The 23,878-nt window shown below is 35.1% G+C and overlaps 1 protein-coding gene across 2 annotated transcripts in view; it reads left to right on the forward strand.

Annotated features, from left to right (window-relative positions):
* Nucleotides 1–6,991, forward strand: part of LOC149151938 (putative proline transporter 2) — a 97,349-nt gene extending 90,358 nt beyond the window's left edge. Inside the window, exons 1-3 of one of the 2 annotated variants that reach the window (XM_089440143.1) lie at nucleotides 516–1,033; nucleotides 1,188–1,422; nucleotides 5,652–6,991. In XM_089440143.1, the coding sequence (XP_089296269.1) occupies nucleotides 688–1,033; nucleotides 1,188–1,411 (570 nt within the window). In that variant the 5' untranslated portion in view covers nucleotides 516–687 and the 3' untranslated portion in view covers nucleotides 1,412–1,422; nucleotides 5,652–6,991. Of the gene's footprint in view, nucleotides 1–515; nucleotides 1,034–1,187; nucleotides 1,423–5,651 lie in introns of those variants that run through there. The other variant, XM_089440144.1, reaches the window with a different exon arrangement.
* The last annotated feature ends 16,887 nt before the right edge of the window (nucleotides 6,992–23,878 follow it).

The following is a 23,878-nucleotide window of genomic DNA, read 5'->3' on the forward strand; positions in this document are numbered from 1 at the left end:
GACTTACTTAACGCAGTTGAATCCCAAAAATGATATATAATGCACTGCGTAAACCCCCTATACTTAAATTCAAAAAGAGTGAAGGGATCTCTACTTGAATGGTTCATGAGGCACAATACTTGCTAAGGTTTTGCAAATGGGGTAGCAAGCTAAGTGGGCTTGATTGTGGGGAAAACTCCACAGTTAAGCGCGCTTGAGCCAGAGGAGATCTGGGATGGGTGACCTCCCGGGAAGTCCTGGTTACCGGGTGCAAGCCCCGGAAGTGATGATTGATGTTATGTGATTTATTTCAGCAAGCCCCGGAAGTGATGATTGATGTTATGTGATTTATTTCACCAGTTTCAATCCCACTTCTTCACCCCTGTGAGCGTCACCGTAGTTGAATCCCAAAAATGATATCTAACTTTATTGTTATTATTAAAAGAAAATATAATATAATGAAAAATTACAATTAAAAATAAAATATTAAGAAAATATTATTTACTTGTAGTATTTGTCCATTCAACCCTAGAAACCGTGGACAGATTGATTAAAAACCCTAGTATCTCGAGCTGTAACAACAAAATAAGCTCATCAATACGTTTTTGGTCTCTAGTACAATTTATATTTGAACGCAAGCAACAATCCGAAGATGGTTAATGATGGTGAAAAAGTTGTGGAGCTCTAGTCGATCGGTGACTCAGAGAAATGGTGGTGATTAAAGAGCTTCGATGGAATAATCGTGGTCAGAAGAACACCATTTGTAAGAAAGGAAAGAAGAATATTGCCGAGGTCGCTCACATACATCAACAGAATGAGAGTGAGGGTGTTGTTGTAGACGAAATTGTGAAAATGGAGAGAAGCATTTTTCCCAAGCACGAGTCCATGGCATCTTCATTCTTCCAGGAATTGAATAAACTGAATTGTGGGTTGCTATACGCTATTTGCCCTACTGGAGAATCGGCACAACCATCTGCAGACAATAATACGGTGGCGGGCTATGTGATGTATTCATGGCCTTCTTGCTTGTTGGGATCCATCAACAAGCTTGCTGGTATGAAATTCCGTTTATTTATTTAAATGAGGTGGTATGGACATAAGGATTTGAAAATACAGAAGGGATTTGAATTTATCAATTGGGTATTTTTTGCAAGATGGGTTTCAGGCAAATTAATGGGTATTTTCGTGACTTTTTTTGTTTGGTTCAGTGAGGGAAAGTTGCAGACGGCAGGGTTATGGAGAAGCACTGCTAAGGACAGCTATAGAGAAATGCAGAACACGGAATATTCAACGCTTAAGCCTTCATGTCGACCCTCTGCGTGTGGATGCTCTTTCGTTATATAAGAAACTGGGCTTCAAGATTGATACATTGATTCATTCTTATTACTCTCAAGATCGCCATGCCTATAGAATGTTTCTTGACTTTTGTTAATGGCGAACAAGGTACACTTTTGATTCCTGAATTGTTTCAACATCACAAATTGTGCTTGTTTATGTTTCTATGTTATCATTGTTTAACAGGAGTGACTGAACTAATGAATGAAGGATTGCTACTCATTGCTTTTTCATGTTACTAATATATTTTAGAGTTTGAGCATACTAATGTGGTATTATCATTGTTCAAAGATAGAAACTAGTTTTAAGAATCACAGTGAATATATTGGAGTCAAACTGATCATTAAAACATTGGAATTATTGGACGTTTTAATTTTTTACCTACAATTTTGATTTAATTGGTTTGACTGATTCTTATCGTATATAAATCCAAAATGTATAAGACTACTCCCTAAATATGATATCCGACTTTAGCTAATTCTGGTTTAATGGACTTAGACTGATTCTAATTTTATATAAATCCAAAATGTATATGTATTATGACTACTCCCTAAATATGATACCTGACTGTAGCTGATGTACAATTATCAGTGAGCAAGGTTCACATGAGCTCTATACAAATTTATAATATAATTATCTCTTTATATGATAAGAATAAAGATGATAACAAATCAGTAATCTAATGAGGTAATTTTTTAGTATATTTTTTTGCAGATTTTTTTGGTAGATCAGGTCAGAAATGTTTGAAATCATAGTTTCACGTTATTAAGTCTACATAATGTAAGTGTTTTAGATGTTTTTCAAAATACTGAAATTATATTTTATTTAAAAATACAATTTAAATGACAAAACTTCATACTTTTATCCAAAATCATATTGCCAAACTCCCAAAAATAACCTCATTTAACTGGATTAAAAAAAATAACTCTAAAAAATATATTGAGCTAATAGTACATGCTCATTATGAACTTTGAACATAACTCTAAAAAATATATTGAGCTAATACATGTTCATTGTGAACTTAGAACCTCTGATCTGTTGAGAAGTCTCAAAATTTGTGACGTGCCAAACCTCACGAATTTGAGACCTCTTGACGCATCACACATCCTAGATTGATATGGATCTTTACTAGTGGTAGTTATATACAAATAACCTGGAATTAAAAAATTCATATAGATCGACACACAAATGATCTGAAATAAAAAAATTATATTAGTTTAAACACAGGAAATTCTTAAAATCTATAGATGCTATTGTCTGTAAAATAATTATATAATTATATATAGCTAGATTGTAGATGCTAGGGAATAATGAATTACAAAATTATAGATGCTAAGAAAAATGAATTACAAGAAACATAGCTAGATTATAGATGTTATTAGAAAATGAGTTACAAGAAATTGAGAATTAGAAAGGAGAAAGGGACCAGGTTTCGTTCACAGATACATCTCTGCTCATGGGAGGAGGGATGCGTTATGATGTGGATGTGGAGTGATTCTGTAGGAGTTGAATTATTGACTTCTAGTTAGGGAGTGCCACCCCTTAATTATTACACAGAATGCATATTTGTAATAAATTGTTCTTAGGTATTTCCGTAATTTGGGATTTCAGGTTTTTGTTCTAGAACTGAATTGCTTCTCAATGTATGGCATCTTGAGTAATACAATCAATTACAGCAAATGTGGGGGTTTTAGTTTAGGGTTTCAAGTTAGTTTTTGCCTCTACTTCGTAGATATTTCATCTGGCAGAGACTAAGTCAGGTTCAGGATGAAATTTGTTAGCTAAAGCCTAATAATAACCAATCGGGATTTTTCTTACATAGTTATTAGTGAGAGGTTGTTCACTCGAATCCAGGGAACTAAGATGCCAATTAACTGTGAGCTCTAGGGCCAGGCTTGTCAAGCTTCATCTCCTAAATTCCAATTGTATTATTAGTTTGTAGTTTTTTTTTAAAGGTGGTTCATGGACATTGAGTGACCATTACATCCATGGAAAAATTCAGGTAGATCAACCTGAAGGGATCTACCTACCAGTCAAACTAGCAAGGCCTAACCCGAAGGGCGTCGATGAGATTTGACCCAGTGACCTCCCGATAGGCGAGGTACTCAGCAACAAGAACTCGACCAGATGAACTATCCCTTGGGGCTATTATTGGTTTGCAGTTCGTTTGCACTTAATTTACCATATTCAATTCCAAGTAGTCATGATACTAATATTTTTGCCCAATTGTATTATTGATTTGTAGTTTATTTTCCTTTAGTTTAGAATAATAGTAGTCATGATGTTAATATTTTATGTTTGTTTAATGTTCTTCAGAATCAGGTTGCTAGGAAATCATACTTTAGTTGGCTTTGCTGCCAAACGTCTTACAGCTTACAAGCATTTAGGTAAAAGTTTCCCAGGAACAAGTTAGAATCAGTTGAGCTTTTTATGCTTTTTTTTAATGCTTTCTTGGAATAGATTCTTTTTTGACCTTTGGTTGTGTTGTATTATCTATATCGACTCTCGAGCTAAGGACTTGAATAACTCCATATGAAAGCCAAAAGAAAAATCGCATGCTCAATGGATTCTTGAGATGGCATGTTTAATTTTTGTTATTGGTCTTTCCAATTCCTGACCACACCTCGAAGACATGACATATGCAGATTTTTAATAAGGTCAAGGTTCCCATGATCAAAGGGCCAGAGCTTTTGTCACAGGACCACTATTGTTACTTGAAACATATATCAACTTGAAACATACATCAACGACAAGCTTATAGCAATAGAAAGCGTAGCTTTTGTCATAGATCTGCTTTCATCAAGTGAAACCTGCTGTGTCATTACTTCCTGATGCAAACCCCAGGGTTTGCAGATCAGAATTTATATGGCAAAAGCAGCTTACAGCAATAATTTAAAGAATACTCCTCTCAGAAATTAAGGATTAGAATGCAAAGAAAATGAAAAATTGTTTCTCTCGATATTCATACCCACTCAAGGCCTTATTACATGACAGAGGGTTTCCCTCTCTCTAACAGCAACAACAGATGAGTTTTCTGTTGGGACACTTCAGCTTCCCTTGTGCACCTTCTTCTACAGCATTTGGCTTTCCACAACTGCCTCATTCTGATCAGGCTACTCTTCAAAGCAAAAACCCTCTTTGATCTTCTTAGCAACCTCCATTTATAGAAAGAAAGAGATGAACTCCTCTAGCTGCCATATTTTAACTTTTAACTTAATACCAAACGCATATATGACAAAATCCTTTATTGGCATTACATAAGAAAATTATATCAAGAAATCTACAAACTCCTATGATTTGGAAATAACTTCAAACCCTCATTGAATAAAATTGGCATAATAAGACGAAATACACTCATGTAGCGTTAGAATGCATCGTTGGCACTCTATCAATCTTGTAACATCCTTTGATAGGCTTAGCTGCCACCTCCATGCCTCAAAAGTCTAACTGTTATCCAAATTTTCATTTCTGGCTTAAAAAACAGAGTGCAAACCAGTCTCAGTGGCCTCAGAAAACACCCTTCGATTGTTGTCATGTGGAATCCTAAGGTACAGGAATGACTTCTGGAACTCAAGCTACAAAACCCATATCTAAGAATCTTTAATTCATTATAAAATGCACGCATTTGGTCTGCCAAGTTACCCTTGGACACAGATTTAACCACTTTTGCCTTGCTCCACCTAAATGCATGCCCCATGGTTCATTTTAGGTCCAAATCAAGTTTTTCAAGTTGATGAGTTATCATTGAGGGATGGCTCACCTTTCCACATGCAGCTGAAAAAATTTTGCTGTTCAAAAATACCATAAAACTGCCAATATTGACACATTGACAAATATAGCCAGGAGGGCATGTTCACATGCACGCAGGACTAGTCTAAAAGTATGCCAAAGGAGAATTAAAGGTACAAATCTATATTCTGGAATTCCATCTACAACACCCAGATGTTAGAATCGTCCAACTCACCACTAGTTACACAGGTAATTTGCCAAGTTGGCACTTTGGTTGTTTTCAACATTTTTTCTAGTTAGATAAAAAAATTCAGAGGCTTAAAGAAATGCAAGCATGGGCTAAAATATTCATGGCATAAATGACTTGGAAGTTGTAAAAGATTCTTCTTGATGTTCACTAGCATCAACTCTCCATGGGATTAAGTTTTATGATTCAATCCAAAAAATATACATTATTGTTAATGGAAGACAAATCTACTTAAATTATGGCAAACATGCATAGACTGGTACATCTAACTTATAACAATTTTTTTTTTTTGGTGTTGTGAACAATTTGCATAGACTGGTACATCTAACTTATAACAATTTTTTTTTTGGGTGTTGTGCAGGATTGTTCACTTGACAAGAGATGCCCTGTGTCAGACTTTCCTGGTTGGAAACTTTTGAGCATCTTGCTCAAAACATTGTTGCACAAATATTACAAGTCGGCATGCTTCCTCTGTCAATCTCTGCCACAAGAATCCACCACATCTCTTTCATTCTCTTTCCACTCATTTGTTCTCTATTCTTCGTTTTTGTAGATTTCTTCTTCTTTATCTTAACCACTTTACCAATAACTGCTTGCAACTCCCACTTGGTGAACAGCGTGTCCTTCCCAGCCTCCCACTCTGCTTGCTGCTCAAGTTATTCTCTATCTTCTTCTCTGCCATCACTGTTTTTCTTTCATCTTCGTTGGTGACTGTTTTTCACAGCTGGCACCTTCATTGTAGCGACATCTCTTTTCTTGTCTATTGCACGCTTTTTTCACCTGCAAGAGTATGAACACATAAAACATTATGTGAATTGCACTTCACTTCAACTGTACTGCTTCTGCCACATCATTCCTTGCTTTTGCAACATCTTCTTCCATCACACAAGCCAACAACGTATTCAACATCACTTGTTTGGTCTCCTCTTCATCTTCAAAGGATTCAATGTATTTCCTTCCATCCTTGGTTATCTGGTGTGTATTGTTTCTTCCGTCATGCACAACATTCGATCAAATTGCAATGGTCTCTGTAACAAAAAAATGACACGGCATCCATGAGCAATACATTACACAAAACATTATTATTATACCCCTATAATGAAAATCATTCATACTTTGCTCATGCATTGTAGCCCATTGTCCCTTCTACAACCAAGACATGGATTTGAATAGAAGCATACAATTCAAAGTCAACTTTTGTACAACTTGAGTAGAAATTAAATTTAATGTGCTGCCACATTTGGGTGGAGGCATACAATTCAAATTCAATATTAAAGTGTAACACTTGCCTCCTGTCTTGCATTTTATTTTGAAAATACTCTTGGCTCTTCCGTAATTTTCTTGCATTTTATTTTGAAAATACTTTTCTTTTCTATTGGCTCTTTGGTAATTTACTTCATTGAACCGTAACAACACTCTCTTCACCATTAGGTTCTATCCATGCTTTCCCCCACTTCAGTGACTTTACCTTTAATTATCGCTGATTCTGCTTCAGCAGTGCAAGTTCTTCCTTCTACAACTCTTGACACTCAAATGCCATGTGGCCATTATTGAGATCACAAGAGAAAGAGGAGATCAAAAGAAACCAAAACGCCGACCCAGAATGCTAATGATGAAAAGAGAAAAAAACAATCCTAAAGAAGTGTCCTAGGGATGAATTATTTGTGCTATACAGAAAGATGCCCAAACATGAGTGCAACATATATGAGATGCTGCACGCGAGTGCATGGTCTAACGGTGGGGCCGGCGGCTTATTCGCCCCCCGCCCAGTTTCGAACCCCATCTGCGATGCTGCTGTGCAGCGATTTGTCAATTTGAATGATGTGATGTATTCAGAATTGATTGATGTGATATATTCAGATGTATTCATATGTATAAATTTGTACAGTTGGCCTATAATGATTTGTCAATTTGAATGATGTGATGTATTCAGAATTGATTGATGTGATATATTCAGATGTATTCATATGTATAAATTTGTACAGTTGGCCTATAATGATTCTTCAGGGGCCTAGCCACCCCCATTTAAAAAAAAACATATATGAGATGCAAAAATACACATAAAAGTGAAAACATGCTTTCCCTTAAGGTTCTTCTTCTCTCCTACGATGCCCAATGCCTTATTCTGCGTTTCTTCCTCATGGCTTTCTTCCTTAACCTCCTTCCTATCACAGAATTTACTCCTTGAGTCATAGGATTGAGAATTTACTCTAGTACCCGAAAATCCCCAGAAATCTAATTTTGGAGTTAATGTTTAATAATTGCCTTTTTTTCTCCTCTAACTAACTCTTGTTCTATGGTTTGATATTCGTCCTTCGCGGTTTGGAAGTTGACGTAGGGCCATATTGCTTTAAAATTATATTGGAAATTGATCTAGGAGGGGTTTTTAGGAAGAAATCTTCCTAACTTATTTTCTTCTCATTCATTTTTGAGTAAACGCTAAGACCAATATCAAACAAAAGATCCCTAAAATTGACATTTTCCCAGCCACAACACCAAAAAGTGTAAGGATCTAACAATATAAAATCAGAACCTTATTTTAAATGTCAATCCAAGATTATAAGCTTTTAAAAATACTACACACTATATATGCATATTTGGAGTCTGAGATTTTTATACAATATGTACCAGGGTAGATAGAAATTCTTGATGGCATATTATTATCAATGTTAACTAACTAACAAGCAAATAAACTTCTAAAATAATTCTGAAGCCAATTTAATCAGCTAGTTTAATAATCTATTTACTATCACATAAATCAATTACAACAACTCCAATAAGAAATAACTAGTAAAAAATTAAATTACATCAACTAATAACTTATTGCTAGAAGTGAAGTACAACAATTATTACAAAACATAACTACTATTACTGTAGCATAAATTAATTTACAACTAAAGTTTTAAAGCTAAAATTATAGTAGAAATTGAATCTATACCTACAATATTAAAAAAAAAACCAACATCAGTAATTGAGATTAAAACTATTATGAAAGCCCATGGGGCATAGAGCAAACAATGACAGTGTGCTTTGTTAAGGCATTCCATGGTGAAACATCAGTTTGAAACTTAGTGGGTAGAAATCTAATCACCGGGTGCGATTGCTGGGTGATTTTGAGGGCTTATATGCCATTGGGTTGTGGCTACTCAAGCCATATTTAGGCGTGCCAGTCATCTTAGAATTCACATAACCTAGTGGATATATCTATATATATATATAAAATTCAATTCAAGGAATGCTTCTAAGGGGAAATATGTCCTAAATATACAAGAAACATAAATTAGATTTCATGATTAATGTACTTATAGAAAGTCACATGATCACGAAAATAAATACGCAACTAAAAAAGATAGAGGAAAAAAATATATGAGTTAACATGGCTATAAAGTGACCCTTGCTCTACAATGAGTTGAGCTATTACACACTTATATGCTCAACTAGCTCACGGAGGAATTGGGGAACAAGTAGTTGCTTTGTATTAAGAGAAAATGATGCAGGAGCATTCAACCCAACAATATCATTGTATTTTAGTAGACATAGGGGGTCTTGTGTTTTAAGGAAGTTGGTTTCCTAAGTATTGAATTAATGTAAATATTTAGGCTTATGAGTGATTTTAATGAGAATAGGAATTAATTAGATATTGTGAGACATATTTGTAAATGTTCTCGAATGTAGGAGAACATGAGAGGATTAGGATTAGTTAGGAATTAGTTTGAAGAAACTGTTGAACAACTGAAAAGTAACTGAGGAACAGTTCCTCAACTGTAAAGAAACTGCTAATGATGTATTGAAAAGAAAAAAAGAGAAAGGTTGGAGAGGTTAGCTAGCCAGCCAGCCAGCCAGGGAGAGTGTGATTGTAAGCCTATGGGTAGATGAGAAAACAGAGGCCACTGTAAAGAAGAATCAGGCTCGAGAGACAGAGATTTCATTCAGTAATCGTTGTTTATGTTTATAGATCCAGAGATTGATTCGAATCTGTATAAATGTGTATTTCGTGTGTTAGATGATGAATTATGTGTTATCAGAGATTTGCGTAATACAAATATGTGCAGGCAGAGTCGAGAAAAATCCACAGAGGAGGAGAAGAGACAGAGGAGCGTAATGGATCGTTGAATCCATTAGAAGGATCAAAGCCAAAGCTCAAGAGGAAGTGCGCAGTGAAACAGTGAAGGGATCGGATGTTAGGCCCCTATACTACTAGTGTAACCCCTTATTGTTATTAGTATAACCCATTTATTATATTGATGTACCCATGTAGTGCCCATATTGTTACTATTATGCCCCATAGAAGCCCACTATTGTTATTATTGTGCCCTTACATTATTATTGTTATGTCGGCTCTGATTATGTTATGACCCCTTAGACTCCTATATATAGAAAGGAGGTCTTTTCATTTGTATCATCCAAGAATTGTTCATTTATGTAATGTAAAGGAGGTTGCCCCCTCGAAGAGGCTGAATTCTAAGCCGTGGATTTATCTTTTCTATCTTTTCTTGAGCTGGTTTCATAACATTTGGTATCAAAGCTTTGGATTCTAGGGTTTCGCTGATCCAAATAGGTCATCGTGGCATTTTCGCTATAACTTTTTTTCTGTGACGTTTCAGAAGTCGCAAAAAAAACCCATTTGAGAAGAAATCGCGCTGAACCTTAGGTGCGAATTTTAGAGCTTTTCGCGCGATATTTGCAGAGATATGATCTGAGGAAGTTGGTCTTTTTGCAGACTCCTGAATTACATTCAAAACAGGTGACCTCGGGAAAATCGTCATAACTTTCTCTATGGGGATCGGATTGAAATTTCGTAAGAAGGTGCAGAAAGAGAACGGATTGTAGTTTATTTTATGCATTTTTCAGATCCAAAGGTTGAAACAGTGACTCGTGGCACGTCGTACAAGTTCGCTCTACTGAACTAGTCTATAATCAGGTCATCTTGGGAGATTGTGCATAACTCTTTCTTAGAGAATCCAATTTGGATCAGACTAGTGGCATTGGAAAGAGGACACAGAGGGCTACTACAGGTCACAATTTCAGAACTTAAATATCCGAAAGTATAGAGTTACAGTCATTTCAAGGTAGAGCTCCTAAAATCAAGAAAAAGCAAGATGAGGAAGTTTGATGGCAAGGATCCGGTAAATTGGATACTTCAGATGGAGCAATATTTTGATATACATGGTGTACAACTGTTACAAAAGGTATGTATTGCATTTTCATATTTAGAACCAGATCAATTTTTATGGTACAAAGGGCTTTGTTCTCGTAAACAACTTGTTACGTGGTCAATTTTCACGGAGGAAATGATAGCACATTATGAGGATACAAAGAGCAACACCTTCTTTAGAGCAACACCACAACAATTGGAAAGAGTAAAAGGGTTTTGTGACATAGTGGAAAGCAAAATTATGGAAACCAGGAAGTGTACCCCTCACAACTATAAAGATGGAAGTGTTGTTTCTTCTAGCCTTCCACAACCTACAAGGGTTACACCACAACAATTGGAAGAAAAAAGAGAAAAAGGGCTTTGTTACAATTGTGATAGCAAATGCATTAAAGGTCATAAGTTTGCTAAGAAGAAATTATTTTACATAGAATATGAAGAGGAGGAAGAAAATGATCAAGAAACAACAAAAGAAAAAGATATACGCCAGGACCCCACCCCAGAGAAAGAAAAAAGTAATCAGACCATATCTTGTAAAGCATTGGCAAGAATTACCACTCCTCAAACTCTCAAGATAGAAGGACATATCAAGAAGAAAAAGGTGCAAGAAGTGAAAGATCACATCGAGAAAGAAGAAATGAATCCAACCATATCTTGTAATTCATTGTTCGAAATTACCACTCCTCAAACTATCAAGATAGAAGGACATATAAAGAAGAAAAATGTTCAAGAAGTGAAACATCACATCGAGCATCAAGAAATAAATCCGACCATATCTTGTAAAGGATTGAAAGAAATTACCACTCCTCAAACTCTAGAGATAGAAGGACATATCAAGAAGAAAAAGGTTCAAGCAGTGAAAGATCACATCGAGCATCAACAACAAGTTCTCCAACTTTTAAAGGATAACGCCACTTCGGTGCAAAATCAAACGAAACAACAGGCACTTAAAAAATGGCGACCTTACCGAATGGGAAGACTCTTCAAGGATGAGGATGTGGAAGCATTGTTTTGTGCTATTTATATTATCCAACTAGATTGGATAAACGAAGCAAGGGATGAATGGAAGAAGGACGAAGAAGTATGGCCACTTATTCAAAAGTTGCAAAAGATCCCAATTCAAACAATATTGCCAGAAATTAAAGAGGAAGGAAAAATCATATTGGAACCTGGAACAGTCATAGAAACAAGAACCCGACAGCTACAAAATCGATCAATTTCATAGTATCTCATCAAGTGGAAGAACTTACCCGCTGAATATTCCACATGGGAGGACAAGAATTTTATACAGAAGCATCAAGAACTACTCAAGCGTTGAGGACAACGCTTTTTGAAGGAGAGGGGCATGTTAGGCCCCTATACTACTAGTGTAACCCCTTATTGTTATTAGTATAACCCACTTATTATATTGATGTACCCATGTAGTGCCCATATTGTTACTATTATGCCCCATAGAAGCCCACTATTGTTATTATTGTGCCCTTACATTATTATTGTTATGTCGGCTTTGATTATGTTATGACCCCTTAGACTCCTATATATAGAAATGAGGTCTTTTCATTTGTATCATCCAAGAATTGTTCATTTATGTAATGTAAAGGAGGTTGCCCCCTCGAAGAGGCTGAATTATAAGCCGTGGATTTATCTTTTCTATCTTTTCTTGAGCTGGTTTCATAACATCAGAACTCGAAGAAAACCCCAAGAACCACGATAAACATTGAAGAAACGGCGAAAACCAAGTAAAGAGGCAGACGAAAGAATGAAGTATCGTTGAATAGCAACCGTTGGATCTTTAAGATCAATGGACCAGATCCAATCGCAGAGGAGACGAAGGAATATAACATCGGCCGAAAGGCCGAAGGGAATAAGCGATTGCGATCATGTGATTAATCGTCAACCGTCGGATCGCGAGCCTGATCGACGATTGAGGTGTAATCGCATATCGCAAAAGTTAGGAGCAGAGGGACAGAGCGATAGCGATATTGCGATATTGTCGATGAGCGATGAGGCCGATTGGAGATCGGGCAAATCGGAGATGCGATAGATCAGAGGCATCGGCGATTGGGAATCGGAGGAGGAGCAGCGCAGTGGAAGCGTGGCGGACCCGACGATAAATATAAGTGCGGACGTATAAATTTTGAGATCCGCTTATATGGTTCGGAGCGGAACTTTAGTGTATTTCCTTTGTATTCTATAAAGTGCATGGGCCGAGTCTTTTAAGGCTTAAGTGTTGTTTAACTGCTTCTGATAGTCGCATATCGAAGTCGGAGGGGTGTTAAGAGTATATATGTGGTATGACCACAGTAACTTGCGAGGAGCGATTGTGATAAAGGCAATCCTTGGGAAATGTGCAAAGGCTTATGTTTGGTGAAAAAGGTATGTTGGTGCATGTTTTTACGTGTATTCTCTTATAAGAGAATTACAAAGGATTAAAGCGCCGATAGAAGGGTTTTACGGTTAAGTCCAGTTTTAACCAAAGTTTATAAGATGAAGGTTTAATGTGAGGGCTTAAGGGTTTTATAAAGGTTATGAAGGGTTTTAAAAGTCCCGATAAGAGATATTTGAGGAAGGCTTTAATAAAAGGGTTAATGAAGGCTTGAGGGTAGATTTAATTCCCGATATGTGGATTTTGCCTAAGAGTTAGGCTATGTTGGGTTTTAGCAAATCATTTAGCATTAAAACTGATAAAGGGGCCTTAACCACTGATGGTTGAAGATTGGACTCCTTAGAGAGTTAAATTCCTGGGGCAAATGTGATTATGAATTTGTATATGCATACTGTGGGTAAAGCAGGGGTAACCCTGCGTCAGAAAATCATGAGAAAAGCATTCAAACCCTTTTAAATTATTTCTTCTATCTTTTATCCAAAAACTTCTAACTACTTATGCAAATGTTAGCTAATTCTTTGTGGTTCTTTCGTTACATGAAGGAAAATATTATTTTTTTGGTTCAAAAACCGATAATTATCTAATTGATTGTCAAGTACTCAAATTGTTGAACTAACTATTGAATCACAACCTATATTTTGGCATAATGGACAGAGTGGTCTGAAATGACATTAGTAAAATCTTGTAGGGCTGATGTGGCAAAAATAATTAATATAACCTAGTCGTAAAAAGTAAATAATTACAAATTTACATTACATCGCTATTGACAAAAGATTGTGCAACAATGTTTCCTTTCCTCTTTAGCTCACACAATTGCAGAAAGACTTTGTAGCAAAAGTTATTTCCATCTTAGTGGCTAACTGTGGATGAAAAACTCCATAGTGGTTGTTGTCAATGAGAAACTTTTGCAACAAGTGTTGCTGACAAGAGATTATGTAGATCCTCTTTTAAACCTAAAAAAATGGTGTCTTGTTAAAGACCCATTTTTCATTGGTAATCGAACCATGATAAATGTGGCATGTAAATGGAAGAAAATGAGGTTAAATGAAGAAATAGTAGATAAAAAGGCTAAATTATGGATAAAAGGAATGGTTTAATGTGCAACTTAGGAGGGAAATTATAAATCTCATGATTTAAAATGAATAGGGTGAGGCATGAGGGGTGTCTGGAAGACTTCCAATGGACGTTGGAACTTTCGAATCCACAATTATGTTATGAATTCATGACTATTTTGCACTTGAAGGTCAAGAGTAGTGGCATAACATGGTGGACTACAAAGACAATGAACGGGTGCACTATCTTGGGTTGTGCAGAGTAGTAGATGCGAGATTATGGTTAGGGGTTATTGAAGTCGACACTATACCAAAAGTGTTTGGAAGACTTACAATGGAAATTGGAATTTTTTAGAGGCACAAATTTTTAAGACTTCCTAACTATTCTAAACTTGAATATGAAAATGGAGAAGTCACTATTTTAATTAAAAAAGAGGCTATTTACAATTCAATGTAACGTAGTTGTGTAATTTGTTCATTACTCTACATGGATTAAGGAAAAATATTTATAACAAAACCTTAATTAATATATATATACTATTTGGATAGTGTACTTTTGAATATGAGGGATATATACAATTCCTTACATTTTCAACATGGCCTTGATATGGGGCAATTAAAAAGATATTAATAAAAACACAATATTTTATATCTATTTTAAATTAAAACATATATAAAAAAGGTTGGAAATAAAAAAATTATAATGGAAATAGGTACAAAGTCTTTTTCACATTTGAATAGAGGGTTATGAGGGTGATGGGTTGATAAGTGGTATTGAAAAAATATTAACGAATTATCAATATTTCAATTTTGATCATAAATAAAATACTTCAACATCAACTTTCTTTGTGTATGAGAGAAAGCTTATAAAGCAACTGAAAAGAAAAAAAAAAATAAAAAAATAAAAAATAAAATAAAATAAAATCTTCTTGGGAAGAGAAGCAATTTTCATAGTTTGTATGAGATAGATGTATAATTCATTCCCTATTGTACATGGATCTCATGTAGCATTTAAGAAAAATATTAATAACAAAAAAATATTTTAATATTGGTTATAAACCAACATAGATCCATCATAACTTTAGATATATCACATTCCTAGAGGGTCAAATCCTTTGAGATGCAAACCTTCTTTCGAGTGTAGAACTTGAAGAAAGGATTAAATCTCAGTAGATTTAATTCTTTTTTTTCGAGAATAATCTTCCGATTAATCACATTATTATTTTTTTGTCGACGTTTTGATCCAACAGCTACTGTTGTTGGTTCGAAACATCAACCAAAAAATTGATAATGTGATTAATCCGAAAGAGTAGTCTTGAAAACAAGATGGATCACAGAAGCTTGAAATCAAAGATTTGATTCCTTTTAACACATGATAAATTTAGAATTCTGAAATTATGATGGATCTATGCTGATATCACATAATATTACTCTATCTAATAATACTTCATTATAGTAATATATATTATAGTTCTAGTATATATTATTGTATTGATATATTAGTATATTAATATTAATAAATATAGTCTTACTTTATATTAATATATTATAGTATGAATACTATAGTACTATTAATAATATGGTGTATAGAAACATTATAATATTTTAATACTATATATTCATTATGTTTTATATTATGATAATATTAGTATCAATTACTTTACTTGTATCATTATTAATACTAATTATATTTGAATAACATATATTGTATTTTTCTTTGGTTTGTTTCCTTCTGTTTTAGGGCTTCAAATTCTATATATTTGGTTTTTTGTGTTTACTTTTTTCGGTTTTCTCATTTTTTTGTGACTTCCTTTTTCTTTTGTATTTATTAGTCTTTAGTGCAGCGTTGTCTTTTAACAATTATTCTTGATAATGAATCATGTTCTTGATTCAATAAGTGGACTGCAAAAATGAATATTGTGGGTCACTCTCTAATTCTACATCTCAATGAAATGCCTTATTAAGATATGGCTATGCATAAGTGGATCCCATTTGAGAAATGTGTATGAGCTTGGTAGGAGCATGAGATACGACTTATAGGAGACTTGGGAAATGGGGATATTTCCTAGCAACCTTGTTTAAAGAATGTGAATTCTTTAGAAGGTTAAGGCATAGTTTCTTATGAGAAGGTAGAATGGCACAGGCCATAGCTAGATATCCCTGGAAGATGATATCAATGGAAGGATGATATGGCTATGAGAAATATTCCCTTGAGAATGGGAAATTTGATCAATGATGCAACGACCTGAAATGATGAAGCTAATGTTGAGATAAAGGGGAAGGTCTTGAGTCAAAAAGGCCTTGATTCATATTGAGAAATCTAGGGCAGCTTAGTTAGGGCTTATTTAATTTGATTTCTCTTAACTTTGACAGTTGCTTGTGACATTCTTTTTCATTCTTCTTCTCCTTGTTATTATGTTGTTCTTTATCATCAAACAACTACCAAAAAAATGAAGATCATCAAAGACAAATGGACACCAAATCTAGGCATTCGGTCAGGGAAAAGCCCCTCAATAGGGGAAAACCCAAAAGCTTCTTCTTCTTATAGAATATTCTTAAAAGGAGGCTTCCAAGACACAAGACCAACTCGCCAAGATTAGGCCAACCACCCAACCAAGAGATCTGCTTTTCCAACAAGGTCTGCTGCTAGCTTCTACAAGATTCAAACCTCTGGAAATCCTAGTCTCCACATAACTTCACATATAGGAGAGAACACTTCAGAAAAACATGAGATCCTCTTTCTTCCTTCTTCATTGGTTGCCTATAAGACTCTTGCACCTCCTTTCTTGCCTAAGATTATATTAGATGTATCCAAGTGTGGGTCTAATGGAGATCGAACTCCTCTTTATATATAGGCTTCTTGTGGGATGGAAGGGTATCCTCCAGGCCGACTTGAAGGGCTGGATGACCTGATCTTTGGTGGACTCTAGACACTTCTTTACATAAAATAAAATTTCCTTTTTCTTGTTACATGAGCCCCAATGGGTCTTTTACATCATGACTTTGACTTTGACTCAATACAAAAATCCTAGAGTACACAATGGGTGCTTTGACCTGTTGACCAATGACCCAAGCATGAAACCCATGCTTTGATAAGTCAATTTTCTTTTAAAATATTTTTTTTCTTTCTTTCTTTTGACAAGTACAATAATTACATCATGTTATGAAGACCGAAACTAGTTACATTCTTCAACAATTTTAACTCTAGGATATGTGACCTTGATGGATAAGGCATGGTGCCTTAAAGAGAGAGGATAAGGGATGATGCGTAACATGGAACAAGGGAGTTGAGGAATGAGGTTGTGCTTGTTTATGATTGTCTAAATTGCATAAGGATATATACATAGATGAGCTGAGTCAAGAAGCAAGCATAAGGTTTACTTGTTATGCTTTGGGTAGTCTAGACAATGCCTAGTGGCCTCAGTGGAAGGCTATGTGGTATGTGGTACTCACAGGGGTAAGTGCATGAGAGAAGACTCTCTTGATAAAAGAGAGAAATATTATTGAAAAGCATGGGTAAAGTGATGTATAAGGGTATATGTGTCTATTTCTATGAATGTATGCACATCATACCTAATGGTACCTTTGAAAGTTGGTATGATGCATAACATAGAGATGCATGGACAATGTATGAATACTTATGTGAGTATGGAGCAATAGGAAGGCCTATTTCCAGCAAGGTCAAGTGTGGGAAGCTAACACTATTAAAGAATTATGCCTAATGGAGATAAGGATCTTCTTGGATGAGTTAGTGTAAATGATCACTTGGAAAGTGAGTGAGACTTCTCTATGTATATCTAGTCTCCACATAGAAGAAGAAGGTCTCTTGGTGTGAGTTCCTTAGTGAATTTCCATTATGGTAATGCAAAGGCCTTGAAGATGCTTGAAATTAAAATAGGAAGCCCTATGGTAAGGATGTGAGAGTGATGTGAAACATTAGAAGGGCATGTTAGAATTGCCCTTGATATTAGAAAGAACTTGAGGTATTAATGGGAAGTGGGATCTGACGTAGGTGCAAGAATTGCACTTAAAGGAGCATGTAGAGAAACATAGTAAGTGTTGATAAGGTTAAGGGTTAAATGCTCTAATGTTACATGGGAGGTAAATTATATGAAGTTATGGTAAGGTTGTAGTCCATCCATTTAAAGAGATAAGAGATATGTTATTTCCAATCCTTGAAAAAAGGGGGATGACTTGGGATTCAAAGTTGAATGAATCCCTTATGAAGTGTAAGGTTTGCATAGAGATGATTGTGGTAGCCAACTGAGTAAGTATGTAGGATCAGATTGAGTGCGGTAAGCAAGGTTGCATGGAAACTAGTTCCTTGGGTTGACTATGAAAGGATTTTGCAAGAAGATGGAGTTTGGAAAATGATAAAAGTTGTATATGCTTATCTAAAATTAAAAAATTAAAAATATATATATATATATATATATATATATATATATAGAGAGAGAGAGAGAGAGAGAGAGAGAGTATTTCTTTATAGGCTTTCCAACCCAAAATATCTCTTAATTAGCCTAGGTGAGCCCTTCCCCTTGCACTCCTATGCATACTAGTTGCCTTAACATATATTATATTGTTATATTTTTATTTGGCCCACATGAATTAAAGCACAATTTCTTTTAGATAAGCATATACAACTTTTATTATTTGTGAAACTCTATCTTCTTGCAAAGTCCTTTCATATTCCACCTAAGGAACTAGTTTCCATGCAACTTGGGATTCAAATTTGAATGAATCCCTTATGAAGTGTAAGGTTTGCATAGAGTTGATTGTGGTAGCCAACTGAGTAAGGATGTAGGATCAGATTGATTGCGCTAAGAAGGTTGCATGTAAACTAGTTCCTTGGGTGGACTATGAAAGGACTTTGCAAGAAGATAGAGTTTGGCAAATGCTAAAAGTTGTAGATGCTTATCTAATTTTTTTTTTCTTTAAGTCATGTGGGCCAAATAAAAATATAACGATATAACATATATTAAGGCAACTAGTATGAATAGGAGTGCAAGGGGAAGGGCTCACCTCGGCTAATTAAGAGATATTTTGGGTTGGCAAGCCTATAAATAAATAATCTCTCTCTCTCTCTCTCTCTCTCTCTCTCTCTCTCTCTATATATATATATATATATATATATATATATATATATATATATATGTAGATTGTTTCATAGGTTTAATATGCTAAGTTTAAGATGAACTTGCAAGTTCACTATTGAGCTAATTTTACAATTGCATAGGAGGGCATAATTGGATAAGAATCAATGAAGATAAACTTGACTAAGCTAATGCAAATAAATGGATTGAAGAATCCTCAATTATGGGAAAGATTAAGGAAACCATAGTTTCTCTTGATTTTTTTTTTTTTATGTAATGGTTGTGAGGCCTGTCTTTAAAATTGAAGAAGGCTAAATTTTGAAGTAGCCTTGGGCTAAGAGTGTTAGATTGTTGAGGCATGATAGTACCATTGGAAGGATTGAAAGCTTGAATGGATGAATGAAGTGCATGTAACTAAGATATGTTGGCCATTAATTTAGAAGAGCTAAAGAACATGTTTTCATTAATTGACTAATAGCTTATGTATCATGAAATTGCGCATCAAGGAAGGATGCATTCTATTCTCAGGAAAATGATATTAAAGTTTCTTGATTGGAAAAAAATCTAAGGAAAATAACAAGAGAATGCTTGGCAAGGAAAGCCAAGGAAGGAGCTAAGTGAACTCCTTGAAAGAATTCTCGACTAAGTAAAAATGGCGGTGGCAGTCATGTAAGTATAGAGATCAACCATGTTACAATGATTGATAAGTTTAAGGATCTCGGTAAGAATTCCTTCAAAGTTGAGTTATAATTTTAATATTGTGTTATTACTAGTATGAATTTGTTACATGGATACTAGGAGTATGGATTAAGAAGTAAGCTACCAGTAGCTAGGGAATGATACAATTCCTACAAATTGTGCATATGAGAGCTCCCATAATGGAGAACAACTCGGTAAGTTAGTAATGCACTCACATGTTTAAGAATTTTTTGTTTGAAAATGCATTTAGGGAATGTGTGGGTTTGCTTGAGGCAAGAATTGCATATAATTTGCATTGTGCACTTCAATCCATGATTATTAGCTAAGGGACTCAAGTTTGAAGAAAATGATTTCATAACCGAGTAATAAGTGATATCATACAAAGTGTATGCATGACTATTGATTATATCAAATACACTATATGCATAAATACTTGAATGCCTCAACTAACATAAGTAACTACGAAATTATTATCAACTAGTTGAATCATGTATGAAACAATATATGGATGGATATGGAAAGGCTATAGCACTGTACACCAATATCCAGAGGTGTCCCTGCTTTTAATTGATATTTGCGCCACAACCATGTTGCCATCACTAAAGAGCACCAAAGAATAATATCCCTTGGTGTTGTGTCTATGTTGAAGAGGAAGGCATACACATAATTAAGCAAGTAGTAGGAAGTTAGTAGGGAAGTGTGTGGATGAGGTGTCAAAGTGATAATAAAACCTTCTATATACACCATGGTGAGATACATACCTCTGAAATGGTGTGTTGACAATAAAAACAATGCAATGCTGCATTCGATATATATGTATGACTAAGTATAAAATGTACAGATGGAAAACATATACTTGCGTAGACTAATACATTTTATAATAAAAAGCATTGTTAACCGCAAAGATGATTGAATTTATGTGAAAAATGTATATGAAAATGTTTTTGTTACAATTGAAATAGTGAATTGATCACTAACTCATGTCTGTGAGAAGATTGCGAGGGTTGTAGTCAAGAGCAACGAGAGTTTCCGGTTAAGGTAGCCAATATCAAACGATAACATGGAACTTTATCAAGAGGACAATAACCTAAACTGAGATGGTTGAAAGCAAGAAAACTTGGGAAAATGCCACATTAATGACACTATACCCTATGTTTGCAAAGGATTGCTACATAATAATTACCATTGGATGTTTGATAGAAAATTACACTCTTCTTTCATGATAACATCTTGGCAAATGATGGATTAGCCAAACGACTGTAGTTAAGAGAAGGGGATTCCTAAGCCATAGAATATGTATAGAAAGGAGAGGAAACTCCAAGATTTTTTGGAAAATAATGGATTTCTTGAAGGACTACAATGAATAGAAGGGCATGCCTAAGCTAAGAGGTTGAATATGGTTTATGAATGGAACCATAAGGATGTTTGAAAGAAAAAAAAATCTTGTTGAGGGAGTTGGTAAAGCTCAAAGTAACCATACAAATAAGAGCAACTCAAGACCAAGGGAATGAAAAGGATGCAATGATGTACTTGGAAGGAGAACATAGCTCAAGGTTAATGTGTTTAATTTTACATATGTAAATAATGCATTGAGGATAGTAAATAAATAAGGGGGAGAGGAATGTAGCATCACTAGGATGACCCTTCTATGTATTCAAGATGTTATTATTAGGTTGGTGAGCTAGGTTGTGTTGGGCTTCAATGCACTTGTATATTTACTTATTTATTTATTTGTTTTGGGGCATATATGCCTATGGATACCTGTTCTAAGGAAAGTGAGCCTAACTTTTTAAATGTAATCATATGCATTATGATAAAAGTACATCACAAACACATACCACCTAACATAAAAAGTATGTTGGGTGTTAACAATATAAGAGGGGAAGGTGAAGGGTAGAAACATGATATGGCTCTTAAGCCTATGAAATGTTTAAACCATCATAAATTCACTTTATGAATGAAACCATAGCCTTGAAGGAAATGATATCCCAAGTCCAAAGAAAGGGGAGCGAGTCCCTTATGCGCCACTTGGAAAAGAAAATACATGCACACACGAGTCGGGTTTCCCACTATACTGGGGAAGTTGATTACATTTAGGTATGATTGCATCGATATCTCAATACCTTCTATGAGGGGTTTTCTAGTGGTACATGACGATCCTTTATCAATCGATGGAGATGTGAAGAATAGTTGAGCTATGAGATCATACATGCATTGAAATTTCGTGACCTTAAATAGCCATTAAACCATGTAACTAGGTTAACTCTATCTTCTTGGGTGAGATTGGAGTTTGGACGGGAAATTGATTGGGGTTGGTATGCCTGGGATGAGGTCCGAGGGGTGCTTGGAAGACTTCCAATGATAATTGAAACTTCTAGAGCCACAATTATTTTGTGACTTCCTAACCATTTTTCACTTAAAAGATAAGATTGAGTAGTCGCATGTCTTAATGGACTATAGAGGCATTGACTCATAATGCACATCAACATAGCTTGATGGACTTCAAAGGAAGTGGAAGAGTGCACTGTCTTAGGTATGTAAGGTGCGATATGCGAGATTGTGGTTAGGAAGGCTATTGAAGTCGACATTTGACCCAGTACTTGTATAGTACCAACTACTTGTTGTAGTAGATTCTAGGTGATCCTTTACCTTTGTGGAGTTATGGCCCTAACTAGGGGGTTACTAGTTGTTAAGAAAATATGAGCAGTGTAGGCTATGGTTTGGAAGAACGTTGGAGGTTTGCATTCAGTTGGTGGTTCATTGCAGGAAATACATATTCAATTTTTTCATATAATGCAAAATGTACGTGTATATCTTATGTTCTCTTGTATGATTGTATACTATGAGTTAATTATGCCTCATGTTATATATATACTTTGTGCATGCTTGTAAGTATTTTTGAGCACATCTATCAGAGCATAACTAAGTAAATTGCTCGGGAGATGGGCCAACTCTAGGTGGGTAAAGGATGTGTTAAATTTGCTACTCATGAGAAGTGAGTTCCATTGATGAACTGGACCCAAAAGCTTGAGTAGGGATTGACCTTAGAGTGAAGACTTAGTGGAAAGAGTCTTCACAGAACATCTAACCCTTAAGGACAAAAAGCCTTGTTAATAAACTTAAGAAAACTATTATAATCAATTATCGTATTTAATTGGTATTGTATAACCCTATAAATGAATGGCATTGAAAATAGTTTCTATGTAAATAACTAATGATGAATAGCTAGGCCATTCCCCTCTTTGGTGGGAAGATTTAGAGGTTTTTCCTTGATTGGAAACCTTATACATGATGTATTAAATTCTTGATGTGGCTCAGTTATGGAATTGTACCTAAACTGATTGTATAGTCTATAAAAGCCTTAAGTTATCATAAATTTGTATATGATATGTATGATTGTAGGAATGATTATCAACTAATAAGAGCTGTGTGAGGAACCGGTTTCCTACGGAGAACAACCATAATGATGGCCTCTTCAATTGAAATGGATATGGGCTTGAAGCCTCATTATTGTTTAACTGAGATTGAATGGAAAGTTTTTTTTCAAGTTAAGCAAGATGAATAAGTGGCCTATGGCCTCTAGACTCCTTACAAAAAATTCCTAGTAGAAGGTTGTGGATTGAAGGTTTGCATTCCTAGGATGATGAAGATCTCAACATTCCTAGAATAATTAATCATGGTAGTTTCCCTATCAGAGTCAATTTTTTCCTCATAAATTGGCTATAAATTACCTAATTAAAGCCCGATCTTTGAAAATTTGGTCATTGGACGATTTATCCCCAACCTTTGGTTCCCTGGTTGATGGGGTTGTGACCATGGCTTAACCGAAAAGGGGCTAGGAGCTTGAAAAAATTCCAATAAGGAGCAAATGTTCATGTTATTTAAATATTTGGATAATTAAACATCCAACTTTATTTGTTAAGCCACTAACAAAGAAATATGGTGATTTCCTTTTTTCATTAATTTATAGATCTTCCCGTCATGAAACATTATCCACATAACGGAGATTTGAAGTATTTTAGTTAACATGTTTGTCAAATGTTGAGGTTTCCGTCCCATATATAAACAAAATATGGATATCAAATATTTGGAATCTGTTAGTTTCCATTTTTTCAGAGCCTTCCTATCACCTAAGAAAATCCAAATCCATAATCTGTTAAATCCAAGAATCCTATAAAATTGCAGCTTTTGGAAGATGACTGGATT

This window comes from Pinus tabuliformis, chromosome 9, assembly GCF_031772625.1.
Source record: "Pinus tabuliformis cultivar Carrire ecotype Pingquan chromosome 9, CPIR1, whole genome shotgun sequence".
NCBI classification, from domain to species: Eukaryota; Viridiplantae; Streptophyta; class Pinopsida; order Pinales; family Pinaceae; genus Pinus; species Pinus tabuliformis.